At 45.9% G+C, this 19430-nt stretch overlaps 1 protein-coding gene across 8 annotated transcripts in view; it reads left to right on the top strand.

Moving 5' to 3' along the window:
* LOC137416198 (alpha-1,3-mannosyl-glycoprotein 4-beta-N-acetylglucosaminyltransferase B) overlaps positions 1–19430 on the top strand; it is a 202858-nt gene that overhangs the window by 2171 nt on the left and 181257 nt on the right. For 4 of the 8 annotated variants that reach the window (XM_078766195.1, XM_078766198.1, XM_078766199.1 and 1 more), the window contains exon 2: positions 2632–2754. In XM_078766195.1, coding sequence (XP_078622321.1) covers positions 2667–2754 — 88 coding nt within the window. In that variant the 5' untranslated portion in view covers positions 2632–2666. The remainder of the gene's footprint in view (positions 1–2631; positions 2755–19430) is intronic. The other 4 variants (XM_078766197.1, XM_078766200.1, XM_078766196.1 and 1 more) reach the window with 1 other exon arrangement.

The following is a 19430-nucleotide window of genomic DNA, read 5'->3' on the forward strand; positions in this document are numbered from 1 at the left end:
CATATTGGAATTCCATTCAAAAATCTTCTTCTCTGAAACTGCCAGACAGATTCGGACCAAATTAACTACGTGGCATCAGGACCATGCCTAACCTTAAGTTGTGCTCCTCATGGTCATATCTCCTCTGAAAGGTTACCACGGCCACCCTCCTTCATTTCCTTCATTTTCATGAAATGAAAAAAATGAAATCCTTCATTTTCACTAAACCATATTCTCCACAACTACCTGAGCGATGCGGACCAAATTTGGTACAATGGCATCAGGACAGTAAAGTCGCATGGGGTTGTCTTCCCTATAAGATGCTGAAAAGGGGGGTTCGCCTCAAATTCAGATAATTTATTTTAAAATCATCTCAGAAACTGTGGGGGAAATAGCCGTCAGTCCCTCATGGGGGCTATTTTTGTCTTTCTGAAGATTATTGAAAGAAAAAACACCTCTTAAGACCTAATTATCAAAATTGGGAACTTGTACATTTCCACCTGTGGGTGGTTGTCTTCTTTTTTTTGTATACAGAGTCGAGGCTCATGGAAGGGCTAGAATACAGAAGGGATCATGACTCGACATAACAAAGGTAACCGCAGAAAGAGGAGGGGGCGGGGGATTTAAACAGGAGGGCCGACAGAGAAAATGGATGGAGACGGACAACAAGGGATGCGCGGATAAGAATGCGGGGCAGGGAAGAACACAAGGTTTCGACAAGATGGATGTAGAAGCAAAGTTTTGGGATGTGTGGGAAGGGGGGCTTAATGGGTGTAGAAAATATCATGGTTCTATACACAAAGAATTAAGTTAAGCACCCCCCCCGTTTTTTTACAACCTCGCACATTACAAGTTTGTTGTCGTCAAAACAGTGTAATATACCCATGATATTGCTATATTTTCTGGAGAAGTGATATTATGGTCACATAAAAACATAACAATCATGCCGTTTTCAATATTTTATTCTGAATAATTTAAGGTGAAATTTTTTGGGAATTTTAGGCATATTTTCACCTCAATTTAAGTATGGAGCTATAGGTCCATCACGGACAGTGTGGATGACGTTTATGTTTTCTAACGTACAGTCATTGTTCTGAGAAGACCTCTAGCGATCTTTGCGTCAATAACGTGTGTAGGACCCACGTGATCGGATCACTGACTCAACCAATCACTTTTTTTCACTTTGATCACTCAATTTCATCAATGGATAATTGCTAATGTCATACCAATCATTATTTGATCTCACATACCTTAGAATATATGCCAATGTATACATATACACAAAGAATATATATTAGGTGGTGCTTACCTTAATTCGTTGTGTAGGGGTGCTTAACTTAATTCTTTGTGTATATATTGAGGACGATCTGAGATGGTGGTGAATAGCTGTCTTGAATACCTGGAGGAAAGAAAGAGATTGAAGAGAATGTGGAAGTTGGTTTCACAGGTGGGGAAAAAAAGAGGAACGAATGGTTGGAATTGAACAAATTCTGGATTTTGGGAGTTTTACTGGAAGGGGATTGCTGGTGGACTGTGTGAGCCCTGCAGAAACCTGTGGGGGACAACTCATGGAGAGGGCAGAGCGTGCAAGACCCGACAGTAGGTGGAAGAATACAGACCACAGATCTGTTGGCGATGATGAAGTGATGGGCCGATAGACTCGGCTTCGTCATGAGAGATTCCATCAATCTTAAAAGACGTGGCTTCCATGGCGTCAAGCTGAGCAAGGCGTGAGGCAGGGAAGCCAGCCCAGAGGGGAGAGCAGCTGCGGATGAAAACCTTGTAGGTGGAAAGGAGTTCAGGTGTGCCAAGGAAGGACTTTGCATGACGGAGGATGCCCAGATGTGACTGGCTTTGGAGGCCAACTTTGCAATGTGGCTTGGCAAGTGAGACTCAAGATTTTGAGTGACGACGTTTTTTCTACAGTGTTGTTGAAAAAGTAGATGGGAGTTTTTGCGGAACGGTCCTTTCGGAGAAAGAGAGAGTGGCTGTATGGGATTTCTCATGGTTAAAATACATATTCCAAGTGTTTGACCAGTTTATTATTCTGTCAAGGTCTGAAGAGAGGGAAAGAGGCTGCTGCCTGTCTGTCTGAAGGATGAGGGTGGAGTCGTCAGCAAATAGATAAAGAGGATTTTACAGAGTCGGAGAGATCATTGATGAAGATTAGGATTAGGATTAGGAATAGGACTGGGGCCCAGAACACTGCCTTGGGGGCACTCAAGCCTTGACAGGGAGAGGAGATGAAAGGATTCTGTTGAGCCAGCAGCCAGTTGAACATCTAATTGTTTCTTTCCCTTTTTAATGTTACTTTTTTTTGATTGATCAAGCCGATTTGACATACTGTTGACATGTTCACTTGTAAAAACCCAGAATTTGCTTAAAATTCCTCTTGTGCACCATGTAGTCGTACAGTTTACAGGCCTTGCCAAAAGCTTTGTATTCTAGAGCTTATTTTAGTTTTGCTGACTGCTGTTTATGCAGAAACATTTGTTCAAAACAACTTTTAAAGTCCTGGCTTAGACACTTCCTCTTTCTTCTTGTTATTGTTTTTTGGTGACACTAGATCTCTGTTTGTAACAACCTGTCATAATCCAGGTGACATTTCGCTCTGTCCCTTTTACTTTTCCTGTAATGTTCCCTTCCTTTTAGCAGCTTGCCGATGTCATGTGGAAGCTGCGAGAGCGATGAGACTCCGTAATGGAAGGCTTGCGTCGTTACTGGCTGTGTTTGCATTTGCCTCATTCTCCTTGTATTCCTGGCCAACTCATAAAGGTACATTTGATCACACATTCACCACCTGTTCACCTGAAAGGATGATTGCACAATCATTGACATGTTTTGCTTTGATTGGTAGGTATTAACCAACTGTACTTGTTGATCATTATTTTCTTTAATCCACCTGAATTGTAATTCTGACTCTACATATATGTACAAGTATGTCACGAGGTGCTTGTAAGAGGGGAGCTGGAGGTAAAAGCAATTGTTGGAAAGGGGGGAGTGTGGGAGAGCAATGGGAGTAGTGGGGAGTATTAAATAAATGAATGGTGGGGGGCGTGCGGGGGGTATGCGGGGGGAGGGTGGAGGAGGTGGAGGTGGTGGAGGTGGAGGTGGAGGAGGAGGAAGAGGAAGAGGATGAGGGGGAAGAAGAAGAAGAAGAAGAGGAGGAGGAAGGGGAATAGGAGGAGGAGGAAGAGGAAGAATAGGAAGAATAGGAGGAAGAGGAAGAATAGGAGGAGGGGGAGGACTAGGACTAGGTCTACAGCTACTACTTTTGGTAAACACTGCAAGAACAAGAAGGGAGAAAAAATAAATTAGTGACAACTCCAGCTAAAACATGTATGTGGTAGCTGGAGTTGTCATTAATCTTTTTTCCCCTTGTTGTTTTTATGGCATCTTCAGAACTGTATGGCTCGATTATACACGAGTCGCACACATTAAAAAATGCACGACTTTGGCTTCGCTTTTTTCAGGATTGTTCAAAACTATCTTGCAAGCAGTCACTTTAACTTGCTGAACATCTCACACAGCTACAAAACCAAAGCTTTGAAAGTGGAAACGTCAATACAAATAGATGATAATTTGAGCTGGAAATAAAAGCCATCCTTTAAAATGGTTCGTTATTTTTTCGTTCCCAAAACGTTCGGTTATTTTACCATAAAGAAGTTCAAACAGCTGTGATTGATATTTTTTGTCAACCTGTGAAGCATCCACAGGGCACTTGTGGTCAAATTGTACTTCCTTAGATCTACCTGTTGGACCACAAATAAGAAGACGAAGAATTTATCATAAGTCGTAAAAAAAATAGAAGTTTAAGCCAAAAAGAACTAAGATGTAAAAAATGGATAAAAAGCATATGAGAAACAGCAGAAACCTCAACCAAAATTATTAAAGAAGTGTGTTCCTGCGCTGGGTGGATAAATGAACGTTTGTCACATGGCCTAAATGCACATCAACACTCTGTTGAATTGTGCCAAGTGTAAGACTGCAGTGGCTGAGTTCTGCCCGAGGAAGGGGGACGGTGCACAGTGGTTGACAATTTGTGACACCTTGGCATGCATAATTGGCAAAGTAATTATCGGAAAGAGCAGGAATAAAGTTTTTAACTGCAGGGGAAAAGGAATGGAATGCATGCCATTTATTTAGCTGCTGTTGCGATAAACTGTACATACCAATAGAGGCAATACCCCTGGGTGCTCACATGGTAGAATAAAGCAGTATATGACCGACTAATGGCATTTTAAACAGTATAACAGTATTTTAAACCAATTTCAATGGTTGCTAGGGGACAGGGCAGCATGTATAATCACGCTAACATAATCATGAGACTTTGAACAAGCAAACAAAAAAATATCTCTTTTGGGGGGCAACCACCCCCACGCCCCCCCCCCCACCCCCAAACCCCCGTATACCTCCTTAGACCACGATTTTTCTAATGCTGTGAACAAGCATTGATGCATCACAGGTATGAAGGTTGTGATTAAGTTTCATCAAGATTGTATGTGTAGTTTCAGAGAAGAGAGCAAATACCTACTTTGGGGGGCTCAACCCTCCCACCCCTCCAGACTTCCTTGGACCTCAATTTTTCTAATGCCTTGAACAACCTTTGGTACATGATGGGTGATGAAGGTTGTGGTAAAGTTTCATCGAGATAGTGTGTAGTTTCAGAGGAAAAAGCAAATTCCTATTTTGGGGTAGGGCTGGAGGGGATGGGGGAGGGGTGGGGGGGGGCGGGGAGGGGGAGGGGGAGGGTGGTTAAACCGGGATCTACTTTAACCCATGGTAGACCCCCATAGACCCCAATTTTTTTAATGCCATGAACAAACTTGAGTTGCAACATACCAAATATCATTTGTGCCAAGTTTGGTCACAATCCCATCAGCAGTTTCGGAGAAGTAGTTGCAAGTGTTTACGGATTTATGGATGGATGGACGGACGACACGCCATCCCACAAGCTCCCCAGAACTACGTTCCAGGTGAGCTAAATATTAAGTCTTCTGAGAGTTCCATTGATGACTAAAACAATCCGTTGAATTTTGATGGCCGGAATCATGGGCACAGCCATTCTCATCTCGTTTTCCTTCAAGATGTACCTGAAGCCATAAAGTCTGAGGCAATGGCTGAGTGGATACGCTCTTTAAGAAGAGATCACAACAGGGCACCAGTTCAAAGCAGTGTTACGTTTACGCCCCAGGCTGCTCCTGAAGAGAGCGGGTGTTTCTAGTAATTTGAAAGACCCGAACGCCTGCTCACTCATTTCCTTCAGTTTTGGGGTGATGTATGCGAAGCATTATCAGGGCACTGTTTCAAAATCGCAATGATTACCTGCTTGGCAGGCAAATGAGATTCTGACTTTGACGCCTGAGAATTATTAGACGTGCATGACGAACCCATTCAAATGAATTCTACAAACTGTAGAATTGCACAACAACTTGTTGGGGCAGGAAATGCTCTTTTCTTTTTGCTTGCTTGGCACGCAAATGTCTATGGATTTCAAAATCCCTTTAATGAAGGTGAAGAAATAATGTGCAAAGCTGCTCGGTAAACCTGAAGTCTTTATTTTCAGGTCATGAACTCTGTTTGATCAAGCAGCATGTATTTTAGTTTGTACAGAGAGAAGGAACGAAGGGGATTTGCGGAGGTGAAAGGTTAACAGTGGGAGAAAAATCGTAACAGTATATACAACAGATTTACTTCACTACATCATAGTACAGCTCTTGTGTGGATGATTGATCGATACCTTGATAACTATTTCACCTGTCACCTACAGCACTTCCACAGCTGTGCGCTGAGAAACGAATAGCCATTCATAACAAACACTGCACTGTTGCTGACAAAGGTTTAGCGGTGTCGGTTTTACCCCCCTGCACACTAAGTGAAAAGTGGGGTCAAGCAATTGGCTGGGTTTGTCTGGTTTGTTTGTTGTCTTTTGTTAAATTGGTTTGTCTGTCTGCTGGCTACAAATGTCAGATTATGATCGAGGAACAACTTAATTTCAACTGATTGGTATATTTTGAACATGATTGGAACATGAATCAGAAAACGAACCTGCACTTTCGCAATAACTACCTCCAACACTGAAGTTGGATGAAGGTTATGTTTTCACCTTTGTCCGTCTGTCTGTTTGTTCGTGAATATAAAATAAAAAAAAATAACCACATTTAGAGGCCATTTTTCCCCGCAAAGCGGGGGTTGGCCTTTTTCGGGGACCGTGGTTGTTGTTGTTTTTCGGTCCCCTTTTTGAAGCAATGTTTTACGGCCGGATGCCCTTCCTGCCGCCAACCCTTTTTGTCGCCTTTTACGACAAGCAGGGAATTACCAGTGAACTGGTACTCAATTAGCCGACCTCGGAAGGATGACAGGCTGAGTCAACCCCCTGGCGTTAATTCAGCGATCGACCGGGATTCGAACCCAGGATCCTGGGATCCTAAGCTGGCACCCTAGCCGCTAGCCCAACACCAGGCTACTATATATTATATGAAAAATTTATATGAAACACACGATATAATACAACTATTTTGTGATACACAGAAACCTAAACCAAAACCCATAACTTGTATTCTCAGTGATAATACGGATGATATACCTTCACCTCAAGATTTAGATAAATCAAAAAAGAACCTCGTCATCTTTGATGATTGCGTTAATGAGAGAAACCAAACAGTAATGGATAGCTACTATACAAGAGGGAGACATTCTTCTTGTAATTGTATTTATCTTAGTCAGTCATATTTTCAACTCCCTCGACGCTCAATAAGAAACAATGCTAATACTTTTATTTTATTTAAGTTAAATTCAATAGATGTAAATAATTTTTGGAGAGATAATTGCTCTACGTTATGTAGTAAAAAAGAATTTGAAAATTATATGAAACACACGATTGAAAAATATAAATATATTGTTGTGAAACAAGATGAGATACTAACTGATATTTTTCAATAAATAAATACAGAAAATGAATGTCAAAGAAAGAGCGAGAAAGTTTAAAGAACATCAAGAGTTGGTTTCAAAAGTTGTAAAGCAACAGGAAGAGATAAAGAAGAAACGGAGACAGAAACTAACTGGTGAAGAAGCCTTTGAAAGAAAACAAGAGAAATTTTTTAAACCACTTTAAAAAACTCAACAAACGATTTCACCTACAGTTCCCACGGTAGAATTTACTCTGAAAAAACTTCAAATGCTCAAAGATTTTAGTCAAATGACAGAGCAAGAACTTGGAGAATTAGAATATGATGATGAAGGATTATTTCGGCATCTTGAGAAGGTAAATAAACTTTCCAATTATATTGTTCGTGAATATGATGTCTCAAAACGTTGTGTGTCGATGGATTCGGACCAAACTTTGTGGACACGTTGGGTATGTGCCAAGAACGAAATTATGAGATTTTGGTGATGATCTTGCTCCGGATCTGGATCTGAGAATTTTAAAGTGATTCTTCACCATTGAGAAATGGGGAAAAAATGTTATATAGAATGATATCTCAATAAGTTGTGGGCAGATTCGGACGAAACTTGGTGGACAGGTTAGGTGTGTGACAAGAAGTTTTAAATTTTGGTGAAGATATGGATCCGGCAACAATAATTTTAGAAATTTATCAATGATTCTTCACCATTGATGAAGATGGATGGACTGAAGGAGAAGATGAACAAGTGGAAGGAATGTATGGAGACAAAAGGTCTGAAGGTGAATATCAGAAAACGAAGGTGATGGCAAGTGGTAAAGCATGTGGTGAGGTGGAAAGAACTGGGAAGTCACCGTGTGCTGTGTGCAGGAAGGGTGTCGGAGTGAATTCCATTCAATGTACAATGTGCGCTGAGTGGGTTCATCAAAAATGTAGTGGTTTTAGAGGGCCATTAACCAGTGTGGCAGCTACATTCAAGTCTAAGGTGTGCACAGAGGGAGCTGCAGATGGAGGAAATGTTGAGTTGGATCTTGGAGACGGCGTGAAGCTGGAAGGTGTGAAAACATTTTGCTACCTCGGAGACATGCTGAATGGAGAAGGTGGATCAGACTCGGCAACGGTTGCTGGAGTGAGATGTGCATGGAAGAAGTTTCGGGAACTGTGTTGCGTGCTGACGAGGAGGGGAATGTCGTTGAAGCTGAAGGGAAAGGTTTATGCTGCATTTGTGTGAGAAGTGTTATGATTTATGGGAGCGAGACATGGGTAATGAACATAGAGCAGCAACGAAGGCTGGAAAGGGTGGAAATGCGAATGGTTTGGTGGATGTGTGGAGTATCGTTGAGAGAGGGGAAGACAAATGATGAATTGCTAAAGATGATGGGAATAGAGCCTGTGATGGATGCTGTGAAGAGAAACAGGTTGAGATGGTTTGGTCATGTGTTGAGGAAGGATGAAAGTGACTGGTTGAGAAGAGTGATGGAAATGAATGTTGAAGGAAGTAGAGGACGGGAAAGACCGAGAAAGACTTGGCTAAAGGTGGTGGAAGAAGAAATGCGAGCAAGGGGGTTAACAGGGGGAGATGCAGAAAATGGGGCAAAATGGAGAAGATTGTCATGGGGCACGCAAGGCTAACCCCCGCTCTAGCAGGGAAAATGGCCTTAAAATGCCTGTTGTGTTGTATTCGTCACCATTGAATGACAGGGCCAAAAACGATATGGAGCATGCTATTTCAAAAAATTGTGGATGACACAACAAAACCCGGTGGATGTGTTGAAAAGTGACAAGAACAAGCCGCTTAGATTTTGGTTCAGGTCTGGATCCAGATTTGTCCTATCAGTGGATAGAAAACGTAAATTGTTCAGCCTGGCGGAGGTATGCACTCTACCGAGAGCCGTTCTAGTTTCTCTGAATTAGTTCTGATCACGCATGGACAGAGGAGTGAGATTTTTCATGCATCCAACGGTGAAGTCGCCTCCGACCCCTCCGACGACGAAATGTTGTTTCTGCGACGACAAAGTCGTCGGAGACATTATGTTTTTGGGTTGTCCGTCCAGCTGTCCGTCCGTCCGTTCATCCGTCCGTCCGTCCATCCATCTGTGATAGGTTTTCGTTACCACGATAATTTGAGAATGGCTGAAGGGATCTTTGTCAAACTTGGTGCAGGTATGTATTATGAGGTAAAGATGAACTGATTATATTTTGGGGGCATGAGGTCAAAGGTCAGAGGTCATGTTAGGTAGACATCTTGTTACCGCGATAACTTGTGGATCAGTAATGGGACTCTGAAAAAAGTTGGTACAAGTATGTATTATGATGCCAAGATGAACTGATTTGATGTTAGGGTCAAGAGGTTAAAGGTCAAAGTCTGTAATAGGTTTATAACTTTAGTATGGCTAAAAGGATCTAATTCAAACTTGGCACAGGTATGTATGTATAATGATGTAAAGATCAACTGATTAGATTTTGAAGTGTCGAGGTCAAAGGTCAGAGATCAGGTTAAGTAAAAATTATGTTGCCTTGCCACCTGATGAACAAGTGATGGGATTTTGAACAAATTTTGTACAAGTATATATGATGCAAAGATTAACTGATTGGATTATGCCATCAAGAGGTCAAAGATCAGAGGTCTTGGCAAGCAAAAATGTGATAACTTGAGAATAGCTGAAGGGATTTAAATCAATCTTGGTACAATTATGTATAATGATGTAAGCATGAACTGATTTGATTTTGGGGTCAAGAGGTCAAACGTCAGAGGTCATGTTCAGTAAAAATTATGTTGCCGCACCAAACAGTGATGGGATTTTGAACAAATTTGGTATAAGTATATATGATGCAAGGATGAACTAATTACCCTGCGCTCACGAAGTGAAAAGCAGGGTTAAGCATTCAGTTACGTACGTGTGTGTGCTGTACGTGTGCCGTGTGCCGTACGTGTCTGCATTTAAAAAATTAAGTTTCTCGGCAACCGTTGGTCCGATTGACACAAAATTTTCACCATTGGAGCGCCTCCTCCTTTAGAATATTTTTATGATAATCATGACGCCATTGGTCATGTGGTACAGGCGCCATCTTGCAAAAACCAAAAAATGTTGCACTTCTATATCTCCAAAACCGCTGCATGGAAAAAAATTGAAACATGGCTCATTGTAAAGAACTCCATATGGGGAATATGTGTTGTTAATGATGACGTCATTGATGCCATAATTATGACGTCATCATTTGACAGGGAAAATGCTTGGTCTGATCAGATTGAAATGTATTGAGCGTGATCTATGCAACAATTATATAAGAGAATATACATTTATGATGTCATTGCTCACGTGGTCTGGCAGCCATATTGGATCAAAGAAAAAAAAATGTTCAAAAACAGAAGAGTTGGCTCGCAACAAGTTGCCTGCGCAGGGTAAGTATTCTATGAATACCCTCTATTTGGATTATGCCATCAAGAGGTCATAGGTCAGAGGTCATGTCAAGTAAAAATGTGATAACTTGAGAACAGCTGAAGGGATTTAAATCAAACTTGGTACAAGTATGTTTAATGATGTAATAATGTGGGCAGAGGCATATTGGTCAGTCGTGACGTAGAAGACTTCATTCTAGTTGACTCTGTCTGCCTGACTGGCAGTCAAACAAAGTTGAAAATCATTCTATACAGGGAACTTAGTTTTTAGTGATGTCATAGAGGACACCAGCAACAGGCACGAAGAACGAATGTAACGTGTTAAATGAGGTGGTGTAAAAGACGCTGCATCAACGGCGGTAAACTTCCGATTTTTTTTTTCTGACAGCATTTAAAATCTCCATTTTAATTCAATTGAATTATATACTTGAACACTGTAGAACGCAAATTGCCTTTTTGGCACTTTCAAAGACCTTTTGTTTTGCTGTACTTGGACAAAATATGCCGTAGCATTTTACGTCATCAAGACCAATCAAATTTGCCGCTTGCAGACCCCCGCCCACTTCCTCGTTACTCAAGACTGCGCAGGGTGAGGTGTTCTATGAACCCTCTAGCTTGTGATTGCTATTCCGTTGAATGGAATGTAGTCACCCAAAATGCATGAAAGTGCAAATTGACCTTTTGAGAAATATTAATAGTGGTCCTGGTATCTAAGGAGAATTCAAGATGCTCTGGGACTCATTTACACTTGCCGTCAGTCCAATGACCTGTCTCCATGGCCTTTCCAAAGATCGTTCGACTCAAAAGATGAATGACTCCATGGAAATCCTTTGTGAAGAGAGAAAGCAAATGAAAAGTGAAACTGATTAAATGAGCAGTTGACCTACAACGCTGAGTTTGAATTCGTTGTTGGGTAATAACCAAAGTAACTGTATGCTGAGGAGAAGAGGACGTCTGTACCACAACCGGCATGCTGAAGCAGTGATAGTTTAATCTTCCAGTTGGCAGGTTGGTGGTCTTTCCGTCTTCTACCGACCCCTCTCTGGCCTTGCCCCCCCAGCTCTCTCTGGGCTCTGTCCCGCAAATATTCCTACAGGTCGCACAAGATCTGCCTGCAACCCCCTTATGGTTAAATTCCCAAAATCAAGACTCTCTGCTCACCTTCACTCCTTCATTCCTCTTTTCTCCCACCTCTGGAACAAACTCCCTCACTCTTTTCAATCCCACTCCACCCTCCAGGTCTTTAAAACAGCTGTGCACCACCATCTCTTATCTTCCCCCATCCAAAACCTTGATCTTTTCTACCCCCGCTAAGTTCACCCCAATTCCACTTTTTTGAAATACCAACTCCTGTCCTGGAAGTCCTTGGTGTCCTTGTGTTTTTTCCTCCCCCCCCCCCCCCCCTTCCCACGCCTCCTCCCCCCCAAGCCCTCTCCCTCCCACACATCTCCCTGCTCTCAAATGTTGTGTTTGTGTGCTTCCCCTTCTCTCCCCATCTTGTCTTCCGCTCCCTCTTTTTATATATTTTGTTTGTCTGGTTGATTTGTTTGTGAAGTAAATGTTAGCTCTTTCACGAGCCTCGATTCAGTATACAAAAAAAAAGAAAAAAAAAGAAGCTCATTGTTCATCAAAAGGCTTTGAGCTTTTCATCTTCCTGAGTATCTTTGGAGACACCAAAATCGAATGACATACCTTGTAGTCACGGCACGTGAAGTCACACAGATCGCGATCTGTCATGGCATTCCATCAGGAATGTGCTAATTTGGTCTCTAACTTAACTACTACGTAAAAAAGTTGTTTTTTTGGTTTTTTTTTTTGTATAATCAATGCCCATACATCTGTGCGGTGATCAAACCATTAACGGCAACCTTTTATTGATCGTCCTTGAGCCCTATTGGATACATGACAATGACGAGACGGTATCTATGCGATAAAGATGTCTGCTTGATGGAACAAGAGGGGCTCCACTGAAAGAACCCGAACAGAGACTCTACCTTGCTTGAGCTCCGTTTTTGCCTTGACCCCACACTATTGCTGCCATCCAACCCAAAATTGATCGTCAAATGTGGAGTGGGCTATCTGCCCTTTCTCAGAGCATGCTGCTCGTTTTCGAGGCACTGATCGATGGTGCCGCAGCAGAAGTGCCTGAGCAACACCCAGAGCCATCTTTCTCTTATCGCATCATGCCTGCGAGCTGACTCCCTGGTGTTTTGGTTTGAGTGCACCATGTTTTATTCGTTCCAATCGCACGTAACTCGCAGCTTTCTTGCAGATGCAGTAATTGGTCATGTAATTCTGTATTATGGAGATTCTATAATAATAGTCATGCTAATAATAATCATCGTATTTAACATCCCCATGTGTCATGCTTCCACAAATTGACTTTTAAAATACAATAAATCTTTTGGCTTGTGTATTTCAGCGACCGTTTGATTTGTGGCTTTAATGCCGCTCAGGTTGTCGGTTTGACACGATACATGTAGCCAAGGCTTTTGGGTTCAGTCTCTGCAACCCCCACTGTAATTGAAAGGAACTTTTGCGTGTCACTGTAGGTCACGTAATAGGTACTGTTGAACACCATCTCTTTAAATAATTCAGTGTCTTAGGCTGGATAATTCTTTGGAGGATGATGTACGTGGGTGGGAGGTGAGAGGGTAGTTGTGTGCATGTGTGGGATATTTTATTTATTTATTATGCCTCCGCCGACAAGGTCACTGGAGGCATTCTGTTTTCTGGGTGTCCGTCTGGCTGTCTGTGCATCCGTGATAGGTTTTCGTTGCCGCGATAACTTGAGAACACCTGAAGGGATCCAAGTCAAAATTGATACATGTATTGTTACGGGTTCCACTACGATCTCCTGGTCTCGGTAAACCTCCGAACCCCGAGAGGAGCCCCGGCAGAAAAATATGTTATTCTGTGTTAGAAATCAATAGTGAGACCACACCAATGATTATAAATGAACAGATATTGTATTAAAAATCACACACAAGAATAACGGTACAACAAATGGCAATTAAGAGTGCACTCTATATACTGTTACGGAACCGGAGAGGGCTTCCCTCGTTGCCCTGCGGAGATTAACCCGCCGTTCCTTCTACTAACCACTCTCCGTTCCTGGTCGTCCCAACGCTCCCCCCCGCCCGCAGCGCCGCCAGGGTATTCAGGCCAGAAAGTCGGAATGGCCTTCCCGGGACCTGAGTGCAACGCTCGGTCGTGAGACAGGGAAGAGACGGCCGTTCGAGCTACGGTTTTAGGTTACCGAGCGGGTTTAGTAACCCGTAGTTCGAACCATTAACAAACTACACCCGATTCTAACGTTGGCCAAATCGCGCTATGCTAAATCAATGATAGAAAGGACACGACGACTGGGAAAGATGAAACGACGCAAGGGGGTACAGTTCTCAAGACCTCCGGAGGAGGGTGTAATTACACTGGTGGAGAAAAGGGGTAGATTACAAGGCAGAGTGAGGTAAAGACACAGAAGAGATGGGCACTTAAATACAGGCTTATTTATGCCCAGACAGACCACGGACAAACGGACAAGGTAGACTCACACAGGGGTTGATGGCAGGAATGGACAGGTAGGTCGATGGCACAAGGTGCACCTTGGCTCGGGGACAGGATAAGGCACGGTCCAAAGATGCAGGGAGGTCTCACAGCGCTCGGAGGGTACGTCTTGCTTGTTCCAAGCTCAGCGTGCATCTGACGTCACCTCTCTCCCTCTGCGCATGCTCAACGGGGAGTGACACGCCCTCGGCTGGTTGGTTCCGCCCCAACTGGGGCCGGTCCGCCGCTTCCATTGGGTGCGGGGGTTACCGGGCTCCGCCCTTGACGAGGAGCCGACAGGGAGCCATGTTCTGCCCCTGTTGGGTAACCCCGCCGAGCACATGTCCGATGGCGGCTCGTTGGGAAGGCCTGGTGCCCTCCCACCACTCCTACCAACCAAGCCGGAGTGAGGACGCGCACTCCCTGCGCTCGTTGTTGTTGTTGTTGTTGTTGTTGTTGCTGCTGAAGAGAACTGTGAGGAAGAGCTGTAGGGAGGTATTGGGAGGTCCTAAACTTCCTAACGGTGCCATACAATCACATTCTGGTGCAACGAAGGGTCAGAATTAATGGAAACGAATCCTTAACTGACATAGACTAAGAATAACTAGCAAGATGTCCTATAGTTGTCTACATGAGATGCGGTGGGCCTGGATGCGACATTTAATGGGGGAAATAGGGGGAGGTCGGGTCTACAGAGTGTTGTTTACAGAAAATGGGACTAGGGAATGGGGGATTGGGGAGAGTTGGGAAGTATTGAGGAAATAGGGGAATATTTTCAAGCGGATATGGATGGATGCAAATCCCATATCCGCAACACTGCACCCTTCTCGACCTCGGGGCGGCCCGACCCGATAAATTTTTACCCACTTTAGTGTGGCACTCAGATGTAGTTCCCTCTACTATTAACTCAACCCTGAGTGCGACAGTTTTACAGATGTTCACAAATGAGTAAATATGTCCCCCTGCGACGTTGCACCCTTCTCCTAACAGAAACACACCCACAGGATAACCGAATCGCGGAAAGCATCCTCAAACTAAACATACAGCCGGTAGGGAGCATCATTTATACAAGACTACACTGATATTTACACTATGATCCAGGACCTGTTCTTTGAGGAACACATGCAGATGTTATGCATAGGGAGAGCACGCATGCCAGCATCGATACACCAACCCACGAGTGCCCTGTGGCCCTACGGCCTTTAATAATGTGCAGAGCACCCCTTCCAAGCACCAAAAGCACCACCCCATTATGCACAGTCAGCACCATCCGGTGCACCAATAAAGTGTTCAATAAAAAATGCGCAATCAAGTGTCCATGGTCACCGGTGGTGTCGCAGCCGGCCGATGTTCTGCCGCTGGTCTTGTCTTCATGGAGTGCACTTGGCCTTCTGGCTTCTGGCCTATTTAGAAATAAAGAAAGGCGCCAACCGCGTCCATTTCTTAATTGTGGCCGTCAGGGGGCCAACTAAAAGTGGTTCACCTGTATGGCATAGGTGCCACGTTGACCCAGAGGTCCATCAATGGGTGGTGCTTGACCGCAAAAGAACTGCGGTCCATTGTGGGCGGCCACAAAAATTGCGGTCCATATGGTGTATCGATCCAGGCAGCAAGCAGCGGAAGTACAGGCCCACAACTGCGGAGCGAGCACCTCTCTCTCCTCTCTCTCTGCCCCAAAGCCAGATCCTCGGAGGTGGGAGACAAAAGAAGACAGGTGAGTAAGGTGGTAAGGGCGCAAAAGTGCATGCAATATAAGGTAATGCACACTGGGGGCACATGGGAACCAGGGTGAGACAGGTACGTTCCTACCGTACGCCCCCCCCCCCCCAACCAGGTAACCTACATTGCCCCTCCCTTACCCCTTACTGTATCCACAAAACACAACACTACCCATAAACATCTACTTTACACATCAACAAACGTCCCTACTGTCTTCCCCGTTCCTCCCATAAACCAAATTCGTCTTCTCTCCCTCCTAACCAATCAAATTTGCCATTTCCAACTCTCATCAAAATTTGCCATCTCCAACTCAACATCAAAATTTGCCATCACCAATTCATCATCAGTCCCTCCTAAGGAGGGAGAGATGGAATCACCCCAATGTCTCATCCACGTCGTGATGCGTCTCTCAAATCCAAACAGCAATTCTCATTTCCTGCAACACAAAACAAAGAAAACACAGGTGTGGAGTCATCATCATCACCTCAGGTAAGTGGCTGCGTATGGTGCGACAGGTTCATCAATCCTAACTATTTCCTAAATGACTTTAACAACTTTACATTACCCGGGGTCTTTCTCCTGCCAAACCATTGGCCCTCATTACTCTATGTGGTTCGAAGAACCAAAATCCCATCGACCATCTGTGGTGCACACCATCAATTTGGGTCTCACTCCCCGATTCAACACTCGGTGCTCCCGCACAATTTCGGGGGCTGGGTCATGTGACGCTCCCAGCAGGTCCACCCACCTGCACACCTCCACCACTGTTGTTGCCTACCGAGCTCACCTGCTCCTCACCCTAACCTAACTAACTGGGGAAGGCCCTCTCGCACTCTCACCCCCTCGGTGCCCTCTCTGGCACGGGCTGCCCGATCCACACCAGGGATCCTCAGGCACCCACTGACACTAACGGCTCCCAGAGCCCACCTGCGGCCTCACCTGGCCGACATCTAACAGTGGCGGAGTGCCCAACCATTCACACTCATACTAACAGGCCACACGACCAGCCAATTTCACGACACCAATGCACCCATCCACAATACCATTCTGCAACCGCACCACAAATGCCAATATCCAACCACAATTTACCTATACCTTCTAACTACTCTTTAAACTACCCTCCCCGGGTACTCGTGAAAGGGGTCCACTCTTCCCCCATCCACACCTTCGCACCATGCACACCACTCCGTACCACTTACTCCAACTCTCTCCACACCACTCATTCTCTGCTCCATATATTCCACACACCTGTACTTGCACACCTGTGCTCTCATACTTGGTGCCGCCTGCACCCTTCTCTCCCCCAAGCGCATTCGCGCTGATCCACAACACTCACTACTCACCATGACACTCATCCGCAATGCTCTCTCATTCATCGCTTGTACCTCACACACACCTCGGAGCATTGCCTCACCAATGCCTCATTTGAAGCTGCTCACCAGGACTTCCATTCACACTGCATCATCTGCTCTGTCTACTCCCTTCTAAAACTCGCGCTCCTCCGTCTTCCCTTGCACTCAGCGCTCCCACGTCATTATCAACCACTAAGCTACTACGTCCCCACTACAGGTACCAAGTCTCCTACTTAAATCTTGTCACCTATAGTCACCTCTAGTCCCTATCAATATAACCAAGCCCTCCCTGGCTCGGTTGTCATAGCCACCCCATAAACTATAGCGCATTTGCCCCCATCATGGGAAGGGTGGCAGGGATGCCGCACCGCCCTACTTGCCCGACACCTTTTAGTTTCCCGGGGTCTGGCGGGGGGGTGTCTGGGGTCGGCTAACCCGCTCCCCCCTGGGCGGAGTTGAGGACCTCAACCGCCGGGGATCATCCCGGCGCGTGGCTCGACAGTGCCGCGCCAGGTGACCCAGACGGTTGCAAGTATAGCATCTCACCTGATAAGGTGCTTGTCTCCGGAATTCCAAATTTTCCCCCCTGAAGGTCCGAATTGGATTACCCGCTTGTGGTCCACCGCGGGCCACCTCCGGGGCCGCCTGCCATGGTCCAGGTCCCGCCAGGCGCTGGTCCACCAGCCTCCGGCCCATGCCCGCCAGGTCAGGACTCACGTCGGGGGCGGGCCCCCTAGGGGGTCCTCCTTCCATCGGGGGTCCCACCTGGCGGACCGCCACTGCTTGACGCTCGCTCCCCCGGGCCAGGGGCCTCGCTGCTTCCCAACGGGCTGCAGCGTCAGCCGCCTGGCTCAGAGTCTGCGGGCGCCACATGGCGAGCTGTTGCCGGAGCTCAATATCCGGGAGGGCCTGGATAAAATGGTCCAGCGCCAGGCTTTCCCGGGAATCCGCTGCCATGTTAGCATGTGCGATCCCCACTGCGCGGCGAATGTCGTGGGCAAGTTCCCCGATGGCTTCCTGGGGCTTGCGTTTTCGCAGCGCGAGCTGAGCTTTAACAAGCTCGCTCTGCTGTTCAATGCCGAATCGATTAATTAGGGCGTCGCGGAGGGCTGGCAGGGTGAGAGCACCCGGTGGTAATGCCGTCAGCACCTCCGCCGCCGCGCCGCGCAATGCGGCCACCAGGTGTACTCCACCTTCGTCCTCACCCCAACCGTTGCTCTTACACACACAGTCAAACTGCGCCAGGTACGCTCGCAGATCACTCTTGCCGTCATACGGCGCGAGTGGGACCTTGTGGGACCACCTCGTATGTGAGTCGTTGCCCGCCTGCCGGACCCCGTGCGTCGCCCCTTGCGGGGTCAGCGCGGGGCCGAACCGGCCGGGCCCCCACAGTACATTACCCCCAAGGGGCTCCCGTGCCTCCCCTGTCCCTCTAAAAACTACCCCTGTTGGTGTCGATGCATGGGTCACGCTTCCGCAACCCGCTACCCATTCCATACCACCACAACCTTGCTCACTCACACCTCGCACCTCTCCCATCACCGGACCCTCTCGCTTGCACCCTCGTTCCATACACTCCGGACCAGCCATACACCTCACTCTTGGCCTCTCACGAACATCCGGGTCCATCTCGACCCCCAAGCTTATTAAATCACCTGGCGCATCATACGCACGACCATATTGGTCACCACTTACACCGGGTCCTCTTTCTCTTCGCTTCTCCTCCATCACCTGCGAATCCCTCATCCGGTTAATGAGCACATCATCACGATCCGAACACAGACTTTGGACCAATTCTTTTACTTCCTCTTTTATCTCTTTCTTATCCCCTCTCCGTCGCTTCTTAATTTCGCTCACCCCTTCTTCCACCTCTTCTAATTTCTGCTTCACCTCCTTCATCTCCTCGTGCGCCCCCTTAAGTTCTTCCTCTAACTCCACCTTATTTTTTTCTATGTGCTCCCGCACCTCCCGCTCTTTAACCTCCATCACCTCTACCACCTCGTTCATTTTCCTCGTCAGGTCCTCATGTACCGTCTGACACTCTTTTTTAATTTACCCCTACGTCCTTTTTCATCTCCTTCTGTGTTGATTTTAAACCCTCTATTACCGCTGTGTTCTTCTTTACCTGGTCCCTCAACTCCTTTTGTCCCACTGTCAGCTGTTCTACTCCCAGCGTCAACTCCTCTATACCACCTTGCAATTTTACAGTCCCCTTTCTCACCTCCTTCTCCATGCGCTCCTCACAGTGCCTCACCTCCTCGCGCACTCCTCCGACCTCCTCACTCACACCTCTTCTGATCTCCCCTCCCATCACTTGCATCTCCTGCTCAGATGCCACCCTCATCTGCTCCATTTCCTCCCTGTGAGCATCCAATTTAGTTTCTACCCCCATTCTGACCCCCTCTATCTGCTGCCCCATTTGTTTAACTTCCCTTTCCGCTTGGTCCCTCATGTCCCTCAATTTGCCTTCCATACTGTTTTCTAACCCCTCTAACCCCTTTTTCATCCCTTCCATTTGATTCTCTTGAGCGG

This window comes from Myxine glutinosa, chromosome 12 (genome assembly GCF_964187855.1).
Source record: "Myxine glutinosa chromosome 12, kmMyxGlut1.1, whole genome shotgun sequence".
Taxonomy (NCBI): Eukaryota; Metazoa; Chordata; class Myxini; order Myxiniformes; family Myxinidae; genus Myxine; species Myxine glutinosa.